This window comes from Coregonus clupeaformis, chromosome 13, assembly GCF_020615455.1.
Source record: "Coregonus clupeaformis isolate EN_2021a chromosome 13, ASM2061545v1, whole genome shotgun sequence".
Classification (NCBI taxonomy): Eukaryota; Metazoa; Chordata; class Actinopteri; order Salmoniformes; family Salmonidae; genus Coregonus; species Coregonus clupeaformis.
In genome coordinates, this window is record NC_059204.1 from 42,061,380 (window position 1) to 42,076,018 (window position 14,639).

The window sequence follows — 14,639 nt, forward strand, 5'->3', positions numbered from 1 at the left end:
ATAATATGGACTTGGTCTTTTACCAAATAGGGCTATCTTCTGTATACCACCCCTACCTTGTCACAATACAACTGATTGGCTCAAACGCATTAAGGAGGAAAGAAATTCCACAAATTAACAAGGCACACCAGGTGACTACCTCATGAAGCTGGTTGAGAGAATGCCAAGAGTGTGCAAAGCTGTCATCAAGGCAAAGGGTGGCTATTTGACGAATCGCAAAATATAACACTTTTTTGGTTACTACATGATTCCATATGTGTTATTTCATAGTTTTGATGTCTTCACTATTATTCTACAATGTAAAAAATAGGAAAAGTAAAGAAAAACCCTTGAATGAGTAGGTGTCCAAACCTTTGACTGGTAGTGTAGCTCTAAAAGCAATGTAAATAATTGAATGTGTTTACACACACAAAAGCTGGTTACACAGCCTATTAGTTATGAGTAGTAGATGCATAGGAAATCAGCACCTGCCTATTGCATTTTGCGCCATCCCGTCCTCTTCTTTCATATAAGCGAGAGAAGGTGCCTCTCTGCCTCTACTGGTCCCACCATCTTAGATGGACCCATGTTCAACACTCACCAGGACTTGGAGGTGGGTGCTGGTCAGTTTTTGCCCACTCGGATGTTGGGGTTTAGTAGGGGGTCTAAGTTGGGGTCAGAGTCGGCTGAAGCACGGCCCAGTTTAGCCATAAAGATAATCAAGGTAAAGAATCCCAGCACTCCAACCAGAAGGAGCATGAAGACCCTCTGCTTCCAGGACAGGCCTGTCCTCTTTGAACCCGTCCGATTTCTGTGAACACAAATTAATTTATATCTTCAACAGAGTTTATCCGCAACGTTATATTCAGTTTTGTTGCGACCCTCTCAGTCCATTCTACAGGTAACTGCCAAAATAAAGAATAAAATAAAGACTTGAGTAAATGAGAGATAAAAAGTACAGTATATTGAAAGCATGGGTTGATTCTACACAGGAAGTTCCAGACACTTCTAGAATCTATGCCAAGGTGCATTGAAGCTGTTCTGGCGGCTCCTAGTGGTCCAACGCCCTATTTAGCCACTTTATGTTGGTGTTTCCTTTATTTTGGCAGCTGGATAGGGGAAACGGCTCGAGTCGCACAAAAGGGAATACAACGTTGCGGATAAAGTTCGGAATGACACAATTTCATGTGTGCAACATCCAAAGACCTGCATCACTATACTGAGAGCTTTCTCGTTTCTAAAAGGACATATTTGGGTGTTTTTGGAGCCTTTGTTCAGGTTGTTTCAGGGCCCCCAAACTACACAACGAGGATGAGAAAAATAATTGTTGTTTGGGGTAAGTTTCTTGAAAACAAGTGAAATCACAAAAATTGTGTCTGGACCCTGCTATAACATTCCATTTACATTTTAAAAAAATATATAGATTTGGTTGTAAAAATAAAACTTCTCCTTTAAGTACTGTTGTCCATATGTACTGTGGTTTGCTAAGAAAGGTGTACTTGCTGTGCAATAACAAAATGAAGAGCACCGACTTTAAATAACATTATAACATACAAAAATTACTGACTTGAGAATCTGTGCAAACCAGCTGAGTGCTGGTCGTCGCCGGTACTTGTCGTCGTCAAAGTCGATCTGTGTCACAGAGCTGTGTCCAGAGCTGTAACCAGAGCTGGGACCAGAGTCCCGTGTGTCATAGACTTTCCTTGGGGTTGATGCTGGAAGCAAAAATAAACATCAAATGAATAACCAAATATGACGATACAGCATACATTATACGCATGCATCTACATGAGGAATATCAGGTGTGTTATAAAAAATGACAGGAACTAAGATTAGAGTTGAGGCTTAGGTTTGGACTAGCCTGTAAGGCATGACAACACTGTGTGGTTAGTAAAAGTTATAATATGATAATAATAATATGCCATTTAGCAGACGCTTTTATCCAAAGCGACTTACAGTCATGCATACATTTTGTGTGTATGGGTGGTCCCGGGGATCGAACCCACTACCTTGGCGTTACAAGCCCTGTGCTCTACCAGCTGAGCTACAGAGGACCACAGCTAGAGAGGACCAAGTTAGGATAAGTATAGTTCCTGCAAACCAGAGTAGCATTCATAGTCCTTTACCTGTGTGTAGGGTGATGGTGTCACTGGTGGTTGCAGTGATCATGTTGACCCCAGAGTGTTGTTCCTCTGCCACCATCGCCCCGTTGTTGTGGAGATGTCCATGATCTTCCTGTACTGGAGGTGGAACTAGAGTTGGGGCAGGGCTAGGGCTGGGGGTATAGGAGTGAGTGGGGTAAGCTTCAGTGGTCTCCAATGCTGGGGCTAGCACAGTGGGGGAGAAGGTAAATGTTACAGTAACCTTTCTGATTCTAACAAACAAATCGAACATTTAGCTTAGCATTATGTCATGATGCCTTCAGCTGCAATACAGGCTCCCGTTATTGTAGACCAACAAGGCAGTAACGGGACCGGAGACAATGACTCACCATCAAACGTGGACCAGTCAGCATAATCAGTGACATCCTGTTTGCTGTCTTGAATAGCTTCTACAGGTTCTTCAATCTTGCAGTGGAGAGAGTATGTACATGTTAGAGTTGAATTGTCACAGAATACTAATTTCATAATAGGTGCCTTCTTGAGTAAATGAAACATTTGATTTATGGCTCCTAAAACATTCATTCTAATGTAAGCTCTAAAATATTTTACACTAATATCATACACAATTTAATGTCGATACCCATCATTTCAACCAGTATATCGCTGTCACCATCACTATTCAATTTCTCTAACTGCTAGTGTGACCCAGCCCAACCCTATTCCTCACCAGAGGTAGGCCTAGTCCAGCTCTTGCCCAATTGACTAAGGACAGCTGTTCCCTCAGCATGTCAGCTATTGGGCTGGCCAGGTTGGAGGGGGGAAACACCGGACCCTGGCAGCTGGGGCACTGGTATCCCGCAGGAGCAGTGTGTAGGGGCAACCGGGCTGCCAGGTCATGAAGACAGGACCAGTGAAATACATCTTGGATACAGAGAAAGGGCAATGAATCAGGTGGGTTTGTGCAAATTCCACAGAGCAGAAATATCAAGCAACAACAATAATATGGAGAGAGTTCCTTTCAAAAAAGAACACGACTATACCAAATTCAATAAGAGCACAAAGGATAACAAATCCAAGATGTTGACAATCTTACCATAGCAGACCAATCTGACAGTATCCTGGGAGATCAGTGGGTTATTACACAGTCGACAGTTAGGGTTGTAATCACTATCCTGAAGCCACTGGAGATAGGACTGCACTATACACTGGTGATCAGAAGGGAGAGAAAATACTTCTTAGTTTAGTGGCAAACACAGCTACTATTAGTCCCTTTTAGAATCTGAGAGTGTAAGAAGTACACTCTCATCTCTAACATGTGGTCCTCTGTAGCTCAGCTGGTAGAGCACGGCGCTTGTAACGCCAAGGTAGTGGGTTCAATCCCCGGGACCACCCATACACAAAAATGTATGCACGCATGACTGTAAGTCGCTTTGGATAAAAGCGTCTGCTAAATGGCATATTATTATTATTATTATAACATGTAGGCTCAACATTTCTGAATTGTCCCATTAGAAGTCAGAATGTTGAATACACTTCATCCGGACTCACTTTACCTGTTGCCCACTGATTCTGTCCTCATGTCGGAGGTAATCTGAGACAATATAGCCACAGGGAACCGTTACTAATCCGGCCTTCAACACGCCGTTTTGCACATGGTTCTGTCGGCTGGCACCTCCTGCCTGTACCTCCATCACCGACGCAATGCCGTTTAAGGGATTGTTAAATAAATCTTAACTGTTTGGTTGTAATATCATCACCTCTTGAAGAGCATAATCAGAACTACAAATGTCAGATTATTCAATGCAAAACAATTGCGCACATTTAGCTCTATCATCAGAGTTATACAGCAAGTAACCACATGCTTTTCAGTAAACATAATTTTATCATGTATTTTCAGATATGTGAGGTAGCCTCAATATATCTCTCAATATTGGCCACCATGAATTGGATATTTGAGGGATATAAAATAAAAGTGAACTATACCTGACAAGTATGAGTGTTTCTTTAGGTTAATTTCCCATCCTTTGAGGGCTCTGCCTGTCAGGCAGCAGAAGGGCGCATTTACGATGTACTGTTAGCTGATAATGTTAACTATGCAAGCTACCAGTATAAACTTTGTACAGTTGGCTAAACATAGTGGTAAGTAGACCTAGCTAACGTACTTTTTTATTCAACCAACGTAGCTAGACCTATCTAGCAATGTTAGCTAACATTATCCCTTTTTTAACCTTGTTTTTAAGAGCGTTTAATAACGATTGCTGCTGACAGACATGATAGGCTACATTGATTAATGGACCACGTCAAATTAACTAGCTAGCTAATAACAGATCACGTCAACATAAGCTAACTTATATGGCTATATACAAATATTGTTAGATTTGCCCGCCATCTATAGTGGTGATGACATTAGTCCGACTGACAACATCACCAGGACAAGGACTTGCCGATGTCAAACTCTTTCCTAAACGGATAATCTCTGATGAAGCAAGCTAAATGACACGTTGTTTGCTTAGCTAGCTAGCTACTAGCCCAATATGTACTCTTAAGGAGCCTACCGTTACTCGTTAAGGTCCAAGGATCTTATGTTATTTTCAGAGGTGGACTGGCTCAGGCAGCCAAAACAGACAAATTCTCCCATCTACACGTGAATCGATTCTCAATTGCGATAAGGTTCTAGAAACAAAGCCCTTTACTTTCATGTCACATCAAAATAACATCACAAATGCAAAATATACACTTACTATACACAGTTTTAACAGAGTTGCAGCCAACAATACCTTTCAGTGACAACACGTTTCTGGTGGCATTCCTCCGTTACACACAGGTGTTCGGAGCATGCTAGGTAGCACATGTGGTCCCTCTTCCGTAAACATGCGCTGTAACATGGAGATATGGCCGTGTGGGAACACTAACCCTATAAAAAGGTGTTTATCAATTTAACCTGATATGAAAGATAAGTTCCTTATGTTTCCTAAACTGTACCGCAAGTGATGCAAAGTAATGTTCAGGACGAGTGTCGGGTATCTTAGCAAAACTCCCCCGTACAGAAGACGCCTTCGTTCAATGACTTGTGTAATGTAATGGAACGGAGAGTCATGATTAAGGGATAGCTAGCTACATGCCAATCGGATTGGCTACCCTCACTTATCTGAAATTACATGATCAATTGATTTTTAATGATCATGAAAAGCATGCAGTTACTTGCTGTATTACTCTGATGATAGAGTTACATGTGGAATAATCGGAAATGTGTTGTTCTGACTATGCTCTTCAAGAGGTGATGATATGAAAACTAAATCGTTTATTTAACAATCCCTTGAAAACGGGACATAGTTGTCAATGGTTTTAGCGGAGCTGGAAGTCTCCGTGCCTCCCAGCAGCCAAATCGAACGTTCTGCACCATATTGTGACGTTTTATTGATAACGACCTATATGGTCTATATTTAATTTCACATGACATGATACATTGAATATTTAGAGCTGTCCATCCACTGACCTTGTTGTGGTTGGAGACCAGGCAATGCTCACAAACATTCACCCGATGTTCAAAGCAGAACAGGTTGGTCACCTTCCTCTTAGGACACTTGCACAGACCCATGGTCTGTCTGTACTACAGAACACACAGATTCAGACACAAGTGACCACCAAAACAAGCTTCAGCAACGACATCATAGTTATGGGTATTATCTCTAAGCAATGTTCTGATATCCCAGGCAAATCTACTCATGGATCAAATGAAGTTTGATGATTACATATAGGTGTGTAAGACACTGCTTTTATGTATTGATCGATATAGCTAGCTACGCTAGTTCACTAGCATCAGATGTGTTTCGGGTGGCCTTAATTATAAGTTAGCTCAAACTTACCTGTTACGCAAGCTTTCTCCTCGATGCTTTTCGTGTGAAGGAAAGTGTTGTAGAAATACTGATGTTCTGCTCTACCAAGTTGGTTATCTAAATCGACAAAATGCGAATGTTTTCAGATGCTGACATTTTGCCACGTCTCTTCCGGTAGAGTCGCAGAATAATGATGTCACGTGAGCACGGCACATCTACCAGCTGGTCCTAGATTAGTTGGTACCGTTTTTAACTGAGGTTGTCAGGTAAAGATTGGTTTGGCGAGAGCTGATCAACGATAAGATTTTACATTAGAAAGAAATGCTAGGGCACATAATAGGCGTATAACCGCGCCCACATTACTGCCGCGTTCAAGACAACTCGGAAGCTTCGAGTTAAAATGTGCTTACTTCTTTTGTATAGAGCTTCCTATTGGTTGATTCGGAAACTTTCCAAATAGGAAACTCGGATCTCATCTTTCTACGTCGAGTTTCCAAGTCGGAATTGACGGAGTTCCGAGTTTTCTTGAACGCGCCATAAAATGTTCCATTTATTCACTATATATGCTGCGTTTAGACGAGGGACTCAAAAACAATAATACCAGTAGGTTTATGCCGCGTTCAAAACAACTGGGAAATATTAAATTCAATTCAAATGGCTTTATTGGCATGGGAAACATATGTTTACATTGCCAAAGCAAGTGAAATAGATAATAAACAAAAGATAAACAATCAAAAATGAAGAGTAAACATTACACTCACAAGTTTCAAAGGAATAGACACATTTCGAATGTCATATTATAATAATATAATATAATAATATAATAATATAATATAATAATATTATGGCTATGTACAGTGTTATAATGATGTGCAAATCTCCGACTTCCGACTTCAGTGCGTTCAATACAACTGGAAACTGAAAAAAAACGAGCTCCGACTGGGGAAAATCGTTTTGAACGAATCGAGAACTCAGACCTATTTCTAGAGCTCCGACTTTCCGACCTGACGATCACTGACGTCATGCTTTGACCTCGTATTTTTCCGAGTTCCCAATTGTCGTGAACGCACCAATAGCAGGACAAAAAAGCAATAAAGACTTGATGGCAAAAGCAAGCCAGCAAATATGTTTTACAACTAAACCAAGATAGATCACAGCCTGTCGTTTAAAACGGGAACAAATGAGTAATAGTGGACAGAACAAGCAAGGAGGTGGGCAGAGCCGAGCACGAGCAAGCGAGATCCTATTGGCGCGTTCTAGCGAACATCTGCATATTTCCGTTCCCGAACGCCTGCTCTGTGAAGTGGGCGTGTCCAATAACTCAATTCGCCTTTGCACTCCTTCTAAACAAGGCAATTTTTTAAAAACTTTTGCAAAGGGTAAAGTCTAATAAACTTAGTCCACTCTGTTCATAACACATTATAGTTTTGGGAACAGAAAACTGTATTGAAATCAAATGTTTCATCGATGAGAAAATGTGTAGAATGTCGGCCAAAATTCATCTCACTCCATGTTCTCCCACTGCCGGCTAGTGGGCTTCCTCTCACTACCATATTTGGTAGTGAGTGGAAACGCCAAGCGGATGCTTCACATTTATGCATCCGGTGAAATATCTGTCTCAGTGTTCTATCTGTGACTACAGTATGAGTCGCTATGGTGATTTCAGTAAACAAACAGTGCAACTCAACATCCAGTAGAAAACAACACTACGGCAAAAGTTGAAATATTTTAACTCTGGCGGCAAGCCCGTCTACCGTGGCGGCTGACGACATTCACCGACAGCCTCAACGGCATTTACCGTCATGCTCTCATTAAAAACAATGACATCCGGGTTGCCGTCTACCTCCAACAATGCAAACGCAGCGAAGATGTTTTAATAACTAACCCAAGAAAGACCACAGCCTGCCGTTTCCAATGGGAACAAATGAGTCACAAGGAGGGGGGCAGAGCCAAGCACGAGCTAGCGAGATCCTATTGGTGCGTGTAGTTGCATATTTTCGCCTACTCTATGAAGTGCACGTGCGCATTAACTAAATTCGCCCTTGCGCTCCTAAACAACGCAATAAAAAAAAAAAAAAACGTTGGAAAAGGGTAAAATCTACAAATCCGTCTCCCTCCATCTTCTCCCACTGGGCTCCTCTCGTCACCGTATTTGGTAGTGAGTGGAAATGCCAACTGGATGCTTCACACTTATACATCCGGTGAAATATCTGGCTCATTTTTGTATCTGTGTGTTTATAGTAGGTCTTCTTCTTCTTTAAATTGAAAGGTGCATACACCGCCACCTACTATATATACAGTACCAGTCAAAAGTTTGGACACACCTACTCATTCCAGGGTTTTTCTTTATTTTTACTATTTTCTACATTGTAGAATAATAGTGAAGATATGAAAACTATGATGTAACACACATGGAATCATGTAGTAACCAAAAAAAGTGTTAAACAAATCTAAATATATTTTATATTTGAGATTCTTCAGTAGCCACCCTTTGCCTTGATGACAGCTTTGCACACTTGGCATTCTATCAACCAGCTTCATGAGGTAGTCACCTGGAATGCATTTCAATTAACAGGTGTGCCTTCTTAAAAGTTATTTGGGGAATTTATTTCCTTCTTAATGCATTTGAGCCAATCAGTTGTGTTGTGAAAAGGTATTTTATTTATTTCATTTCACCTTTATTTAACCAGGTAAGCCAGTTGAGAACAAGTTCTCATTTACAACTGTGACCTGGCCAAGATAAAGCAAAGCAGTGCGATAAAAACAACAACACAGAGTTACATATGGGGTAAAACAAAACATAAAGTCAAAAATACAACAGAAAATATATATACAGTGTGTGCAAATGTAGCAAGTTATGGCGGTAAGGCAATAAATAGGCTATAGTGCAAAATAATTACAATTAGTATTAACACTGGAATGATAGATGTGCAAGAGATTATGTGCAAATAGAGATACTGGGGTGCAAATGAGCAAAATAAATAACAATATGGGATGAGGTAGTTGGGTGGGCTAATTTCAGATGGGCTGTGTACAGGTGCAGTGATCGGTAAGGTGCTCTGACAACTGATGCTTAAAGTTAGTGAGGGAGATAAGAGTCTCCAGCTTCAGAGATTTTTGCAATTCGTTCCAGTCATTGGCAGCAGAGAACTGGAAGGAATGGCGGCCAAAGGAGGTGTTGGCTTTGGGGATGACCAGTGAGATATACCTGCTGGAGCGCATACTACGGGTGGGTGTTGCTATGGTGACCAAGGAGCTAAGATAAGGCAGGGATTTGCCTAGCAGTGATTTATAGATGGCCTGGAGCCAGTGGGTTTGGCGACTAATATGTTGTGAGGACCAGCCAACAAGAGCGTACAGGTCACAGTGGTGGGTAGTATATGGGGCTTTGGTGACAAAACGGATGGCACTGTGATAGACTACATCCAATTTGCTGAGTAGAGTGTTGGAGGCTATTTTGTAAATGACATCGCCGAAGTCAAGGATCAGTAGGATAGTCAGTTTTACGAGGTAGGGGGGGTATACAGAAGATAGCCCTATATGGTAAAATACCAAGTCCATATTATGGCAAGAACAGCTCAAATAAGCAAAGATAAACGACAGTCCATCATTACTTTAAGACATGAAGGTCAGTCAATACGGAACATTTCAAGAACTTTGAACGTTTTTTCAAGTGCAGTCGCAAAAACCAGCCTCAGAAATTGCAGCCCAAATAAATGCTTCAAAGAGTTCAAGTAACAGACACATCTCAAAATCAACTGTTCAGAGGAGACTGTGAATCAGGCCTTCATGGTCGAATTGCTGCAAAGAAACCACTGCTAAAGGACGCCAATAATAATAAGAGACCTGCTTGGGCCAAGAAACACAAGCAATGGACATTAGACCAGTGGAAATTTGTCCTTTGGTCTGGAGTCCAAATTTGAGATTTTTGGTTCCAACCGCCGTGTCTTTGTGAGACGCAGTGTGGATGAACGGATGATCTCCGCATGTGTATTTCCCACCATAAAGCATGGAGGAGGAGGAGTGGGGGTGCTTTGCTGGTGACACTGTCAGTGATTTATTTAGAATTCAAGGCACACTTAACCAGCATGGCTACCACAGTATTCTGCAGCGATATGCCATCCCATCTGGTTTGGGCTTAGTGGGACTATCATTTGTTTTTCAACAGGACAATGACCCAACACATCTCCAGGCTGTGTAAGGGCTATTTTACCAAGAAGGAGAGTGATGGACTGCTGCATCAGATGACCTGGCCTCCACAATCCCCCAACCTCAACCCAATTGAGTGAAGGAAAAGCAGCCAACAAGTGCTCAGCGTATGTGGGAACTCCTTCAAGACTGTTGGAAAATATTCCAGGTGAAGCTGGTTGAGAGAATGCCAAGAGTGTGCAAAGCTATCATCAAGGCAAAGGGTGGCTATTTGAAGAATCTCAAATCTCAAATATATTTTGATTTGTCTATTTTGGGGATAAAACCACTATTTTGGTTACTACATGATTCCATATGTGTTAATTCATAGTTTTGATGTCTTCATTATTATTCTACAATGTAGAAAATAGTAAAAAATAATAAAGAAAAACCCTTGAATGAGTAGGTGTGTCCAAACTTTTGACTGGTACTGTATATATTTCCTGATTTATTTTTATTTCACCTAGATTTAGGACACACACTTCAAAACCTTGTTTCTTATGATTTTTGACTGTCCTTTTTGCCATTTATGAATGTATTCAATGCGTTTCTATGGCTTTAGTAGTAGAGGCCAAAGTCAATATTTTATCAATTTTTTTAAATATATTTTTTTTATACCTAAAGGGGTCCTAAAATTCAAAATAAAATAGCTAAGTGATCCATAGTATGACCATCTTAAAACAATTCCATATGTCAGCTTAGCACCCAACGTCTTAGACTCTAAATAATTAATTTAGAGAAGTTCTTCTGTTTAAGTGCTTGCCTGTCCAACTTTTTTTTAAATGGTGAGATGAGTCTGTCAAATGTTATCTATTTTGTGGACTTAGTTAGAAAGCTAGCTATATGCCCCAATCTCAAATCAATCATCTATTTCCATAATTTCTATGTCTAACTTGCGAAGGGTAAAACTGCAGCCTGCAATTCGGGGTGTTCCTGCATGTGGGGGCGTTCCTGCATTTGCAGGAACACCCCGAATTGCAGGCTGCAGTTTTACCCTTTTTAACATTTGACAGACTCATCTCATCATTTAAAAAAAGGACCCTGGGACTAAACACCCCTCTGCAACTGGATCCTGGACTTCCTGACGGTCCGCCCCCAGGTGGTAAGGGTAGGCAACAACACATCTACCACGCTGATCCTCAACATGGGGGCCCCTCAGGGGTGCGTGCTTAGTCCCCTCCTGTACTCCCTGTTCACCCACGACTTCGTGGCCACGCACGACTCTAACACCACCATTAAGTTTGCCGATGACACAACGGTAGTAGGCCTGATCACCGACAACGATGAGACAGCCTACAGGGAGGAGTTCAGAGACCTGGCAGTGTGGTGCCAGGACAACAACCTCTCCCTCAACATGAGCAAGAAGAGCTGATCGTGGACTACAGGAAAGGGGGGGCCGAGCACACCCCCATTCATATCTACAGGTCTGTAGTGGAGCGGGTCGAGAGCTTCAAGTTCCTTGGTGTCCACATCACTAAGAAACTATCATGGTCCAAACACACCAAGACAGTCGTGAAGAGGTCACGACAATGCCCTCAGGAGACTGAAAAGATTTGTCATGGGTCCTCAGCTCTTCAAAAAATTCTACAGCTGCACCATCGAGAGCATCCTGACTGGTTCCATCACCGCATGGTATGGCAACTGCTCGGCATCCGACCACAAGGCGCTACAGAGGGTAGTGCGTACGGCCCAGTACATCACTGGGGCCAAGCTTCCTGCCATCCAGGACCTCCATACCAGGCGGTGTCAGAGGAAGGCCCTAAAAATTGTCAAAGACTCTAGCCACCCTAGTCATAGACTGTTCTCCCCCCCACTTTAGTTAATTTTTTTATTTGTAAAACATCTCAAATATTTTCTTACTTAAAAAAAAAAATCTGCATTGTTGACTGAGGGCTTGTAAGTAAGCGTTTCACGGCAAGGTCTACACATGTACATTTTAGTCATTTAGCAGACGGTCTTATCCAGAGCGACTTACACCTGTTATATTCGGCACATGTGACAAATACAATTTGATTTTATACTTCTATTGGTCCTTTTTTAAGCTATTACTCCAGTACATAGGCGCTCCAGTACAGTAGATGGCAGTAATGCACCATAACGTTAGATGCCAACCGCGATAAACCTGTCACGCCCTGGCTCTAGGGACTCTTTTAAGTTGAGCCAGGGTGTGTAGAGTTTATGTTTTGTGCTCGTTGTGTCTAGTCTAGTTTTTGTATATCTATGTTGGCCAGAGTGGTTCTCAATCAGAGGCAATGAGTATCAGCTGTTGCTGGTTGTCTCTGATTGGGAACCATATTTAGTCAGGTGGTTTTCCCACAGTGTTTGTGGGATCTTGTTCCGTGTTTTGCACCTGTGGACGTCACGTATCGATTTGTTGTTTTGTTCGTGTATCATTTAATAAATAAGTATGTTCACCTTCCACGCTGCGCCTTGGTCCTCTATATCTGACGATCGTGACAAAACCCTACAGAAGAAGAAGAGGGGTGGTAGCTAGCTATAGCTAGTACACACCATTAGTGTCCTTCGCCCCTGCCTGACGGGCACGGTTTTTCCGCCGTTCAGTCAACGACGGCAAGGGCAGGCGGGAGCGAAGGACACTGTGCTCAAGGGGTGGAGGGGGGTGTTCATGAATTGCAGGCTGCAGTTATAAACTATTGCCTATCTTCCCCATGTCTTTACATATTGAGGCATACAGCTGGAACTTCACAACAGATGGCTTTGGACATGGACTCATCAACACATTAGACTAAAAACTACTGTCACTTCAACTACCAGTCAAGGGACTTTACCAGTCAATGGACCAGTCAAGTCATGTTGCTACTAGCTACAAAGATCACACAACATTGTAAACTGTATAAAGGGAAGCCGGTGAGCTAAAATTGTTGATGGTTGGGCCATTCTTTGTCTTATCATAGCAGATTCTACCAGCCAGCCATGAAGGAGGTCAGTGCGGTTGACCTCTCCAAATGATAATGTCCCCAACTCTGTGAGTAGTCCCTTTGTCAGCAGCTAGAACTAAACACCACCAGTCTTTCTGAACCAGTAACATTTCAATTTACCTATTGACATAGTCAAACTGCATCCTGCAAACATCTTCAGTAGTTTGTCGAAATATGTTTCTGTAATCCACAGGCTCCTACAGATGCCGCAAAACGTCCCATCACTGTGAGGAAGATTGCACCCAGGAAAACACAAGTCAATGTGAGTTGAAAGAACACAGCGAATCGGTTTCCAGAATAAGCTGCATAGTTAAAAATGTTTTGGTTCTTCTGCTATTTCATATCAGCCCAGTCATATGTGCACAATTGCTTTTGTTTCAGGTCCCCTCGGAGGACAACAAAGAAAATGAACAAAGATTGTCTGAAGGCAGTCGGAAGAAGCTCCGAATTTCTACCCCAGGACCTACCCAGGTTCCCCCACCAAAAGCCACCATGCTCTCCCTGATCTTGGTCCCCTCACCCCCCTGTCCCCAGGCTGCAGCAAACCCAGAGGACTCAGCATGGTCACAGAAGGTGCGGCGGTCCTATAGCCACCTAAGCCTAGGGGACCCTTCGTTTGAAAGTCCCCAGGCCGTGTCCTCCCTATCTCCTCAGCGTCGGGAGACCCTGTTTGGGTTTGAGAAGCTTCAGACACCCCAGGTTCTCTGCAAGGTGGAGCAGTTCAGAGTGGGCCCTGAGGCTTCCAGGTCTCTCTGTGGGGTCAGCTCCTTCACCCTGCTGGAAGGGGACGACAGTGCTGCCACTGCTCCTGACCCTGAGCCAGATGTCAACATCCCTGGGGTCGCTGTGTTAAAGGAGAAGAGGAGGAAGAAGGTTCCTCAAATAAAAGTAAGTGAGGACATATGATGCTACTGCAGTCACTGTTGACAACATTGATGGACAACTAAACCATAGTAGGCTAGAGTGTACTTTACCACTTAACAAGATATGAAAAGCAATGCGTATGGCTCGCTTACACTATTTTCAAGATGGAGATGTGCAAGAAGCTGCAGCATTTGTACCTTTGTGTTGATCTACTTTTCAATTTATTTCCCAACCAGCTGGCAGAGCTGGACGACCTTGAAGAGGCAGAAGGATTTGAATTGTTGGTGGAATAAACTCATGGGTCATCTACAAAGACTTTGACATGTGACTAGAAAGCCTTGTTTCTAATACTGGAGAACGTTAATGTTTTTCATTTCCATTATTGAATTTCAAAGACGATGAAGAAGAGGCACCTATGGGAAAAACAAACGGGATTCATTTACAAGACAGAAATGTAGATTTTTTACAGTTGGAAATGTTAGATTGGTATCATCAACAATTACCTAATGTAATTTTTGTATCTCAAGAAAGGATTCTAGCTTCAGTGATGTTCCTGTCACTTTGATATGTTGATGTTGATAGTTATTTATTTTCCATTTGAAATTACAACTTCATTAGGTCACTGAGACATCATTTTGTGTTGATGAGCACCCTTTATAGTTGATATTATTTGCAAAATCGTTCAGTTGGATTACAGGTGTGTTTTATCATATAAGACTTATTTGCAAAGC

At 42.1% G+C, this 14,639-nt stretch overlaps 1 protein-coding gene across 2 annotated transcripts; it reads right to left on the bottom strand.

The window, feature by feature from the left end:
- Window positions 1-300: 300 nt before the first annotated feature.
- LOC121579503 (zinc finger protein-like 1) lies at window positions 301-6,267 on the bottom strand. Of its 2 annotated transcripts, none has more exons than XM_041894123.1 (8): window positions 5,948-6,267; window positions 5,578-5,686; window positions 3,175-3,286; window positions 2,809-3,002; window positions 2,471-2,546; window positions 2,106-2,306; window positions 1,547-1,694; window positions 301-790 (listed from the first exon to the last, which is right to left on the bottom strand). In XM_041894123.1, the coding sequence occupies exons 2-8, from the start codon at window positions 5,677-5,679 to the stop codon at window positions 604-606; spliced, it is 1,020 nt and encodes a 339-aa protein (XP_041750057.1). In that variant the 5' UTR covers window positions 5,680-5,686; window positions 5,948-6,267; the 3' UTR covers window positions 301-603. The 2 variants fall into 2 exon arrangements, with proteins under 2 accessions (XP_041750057.1, XP_041750056.1); XM_041894122.1 differs by having other exon boundaries at window positions 5,578-5,691.
- Window positions 6,268-14,639: the final 8,372 nt, after the last annotated feature.

Coding starts and splice junctions, on each gene's coding strand:
- LOC121579503 (XM_041894123.1), bottom strand. CDS start 5,679: ATGGGTCTGTGCAAGTGTCCTAAGAGGAAGGTGACCAACCTGTTCTGC. Junction 3,287..5,577: donor TGGTCTCCAACCACAACAAG/GTCAGTGGATGG, acceptor TCTGATCACCAG/TGTATAGTGCAGTCCTATCT. Junction 2,307..2,470: donor TGACTGGTCCACGTTTGATG/GTGAGTCATTGT, acceptor CCACTGTGCTAG/CCCCAGCATTGGAGACCACT.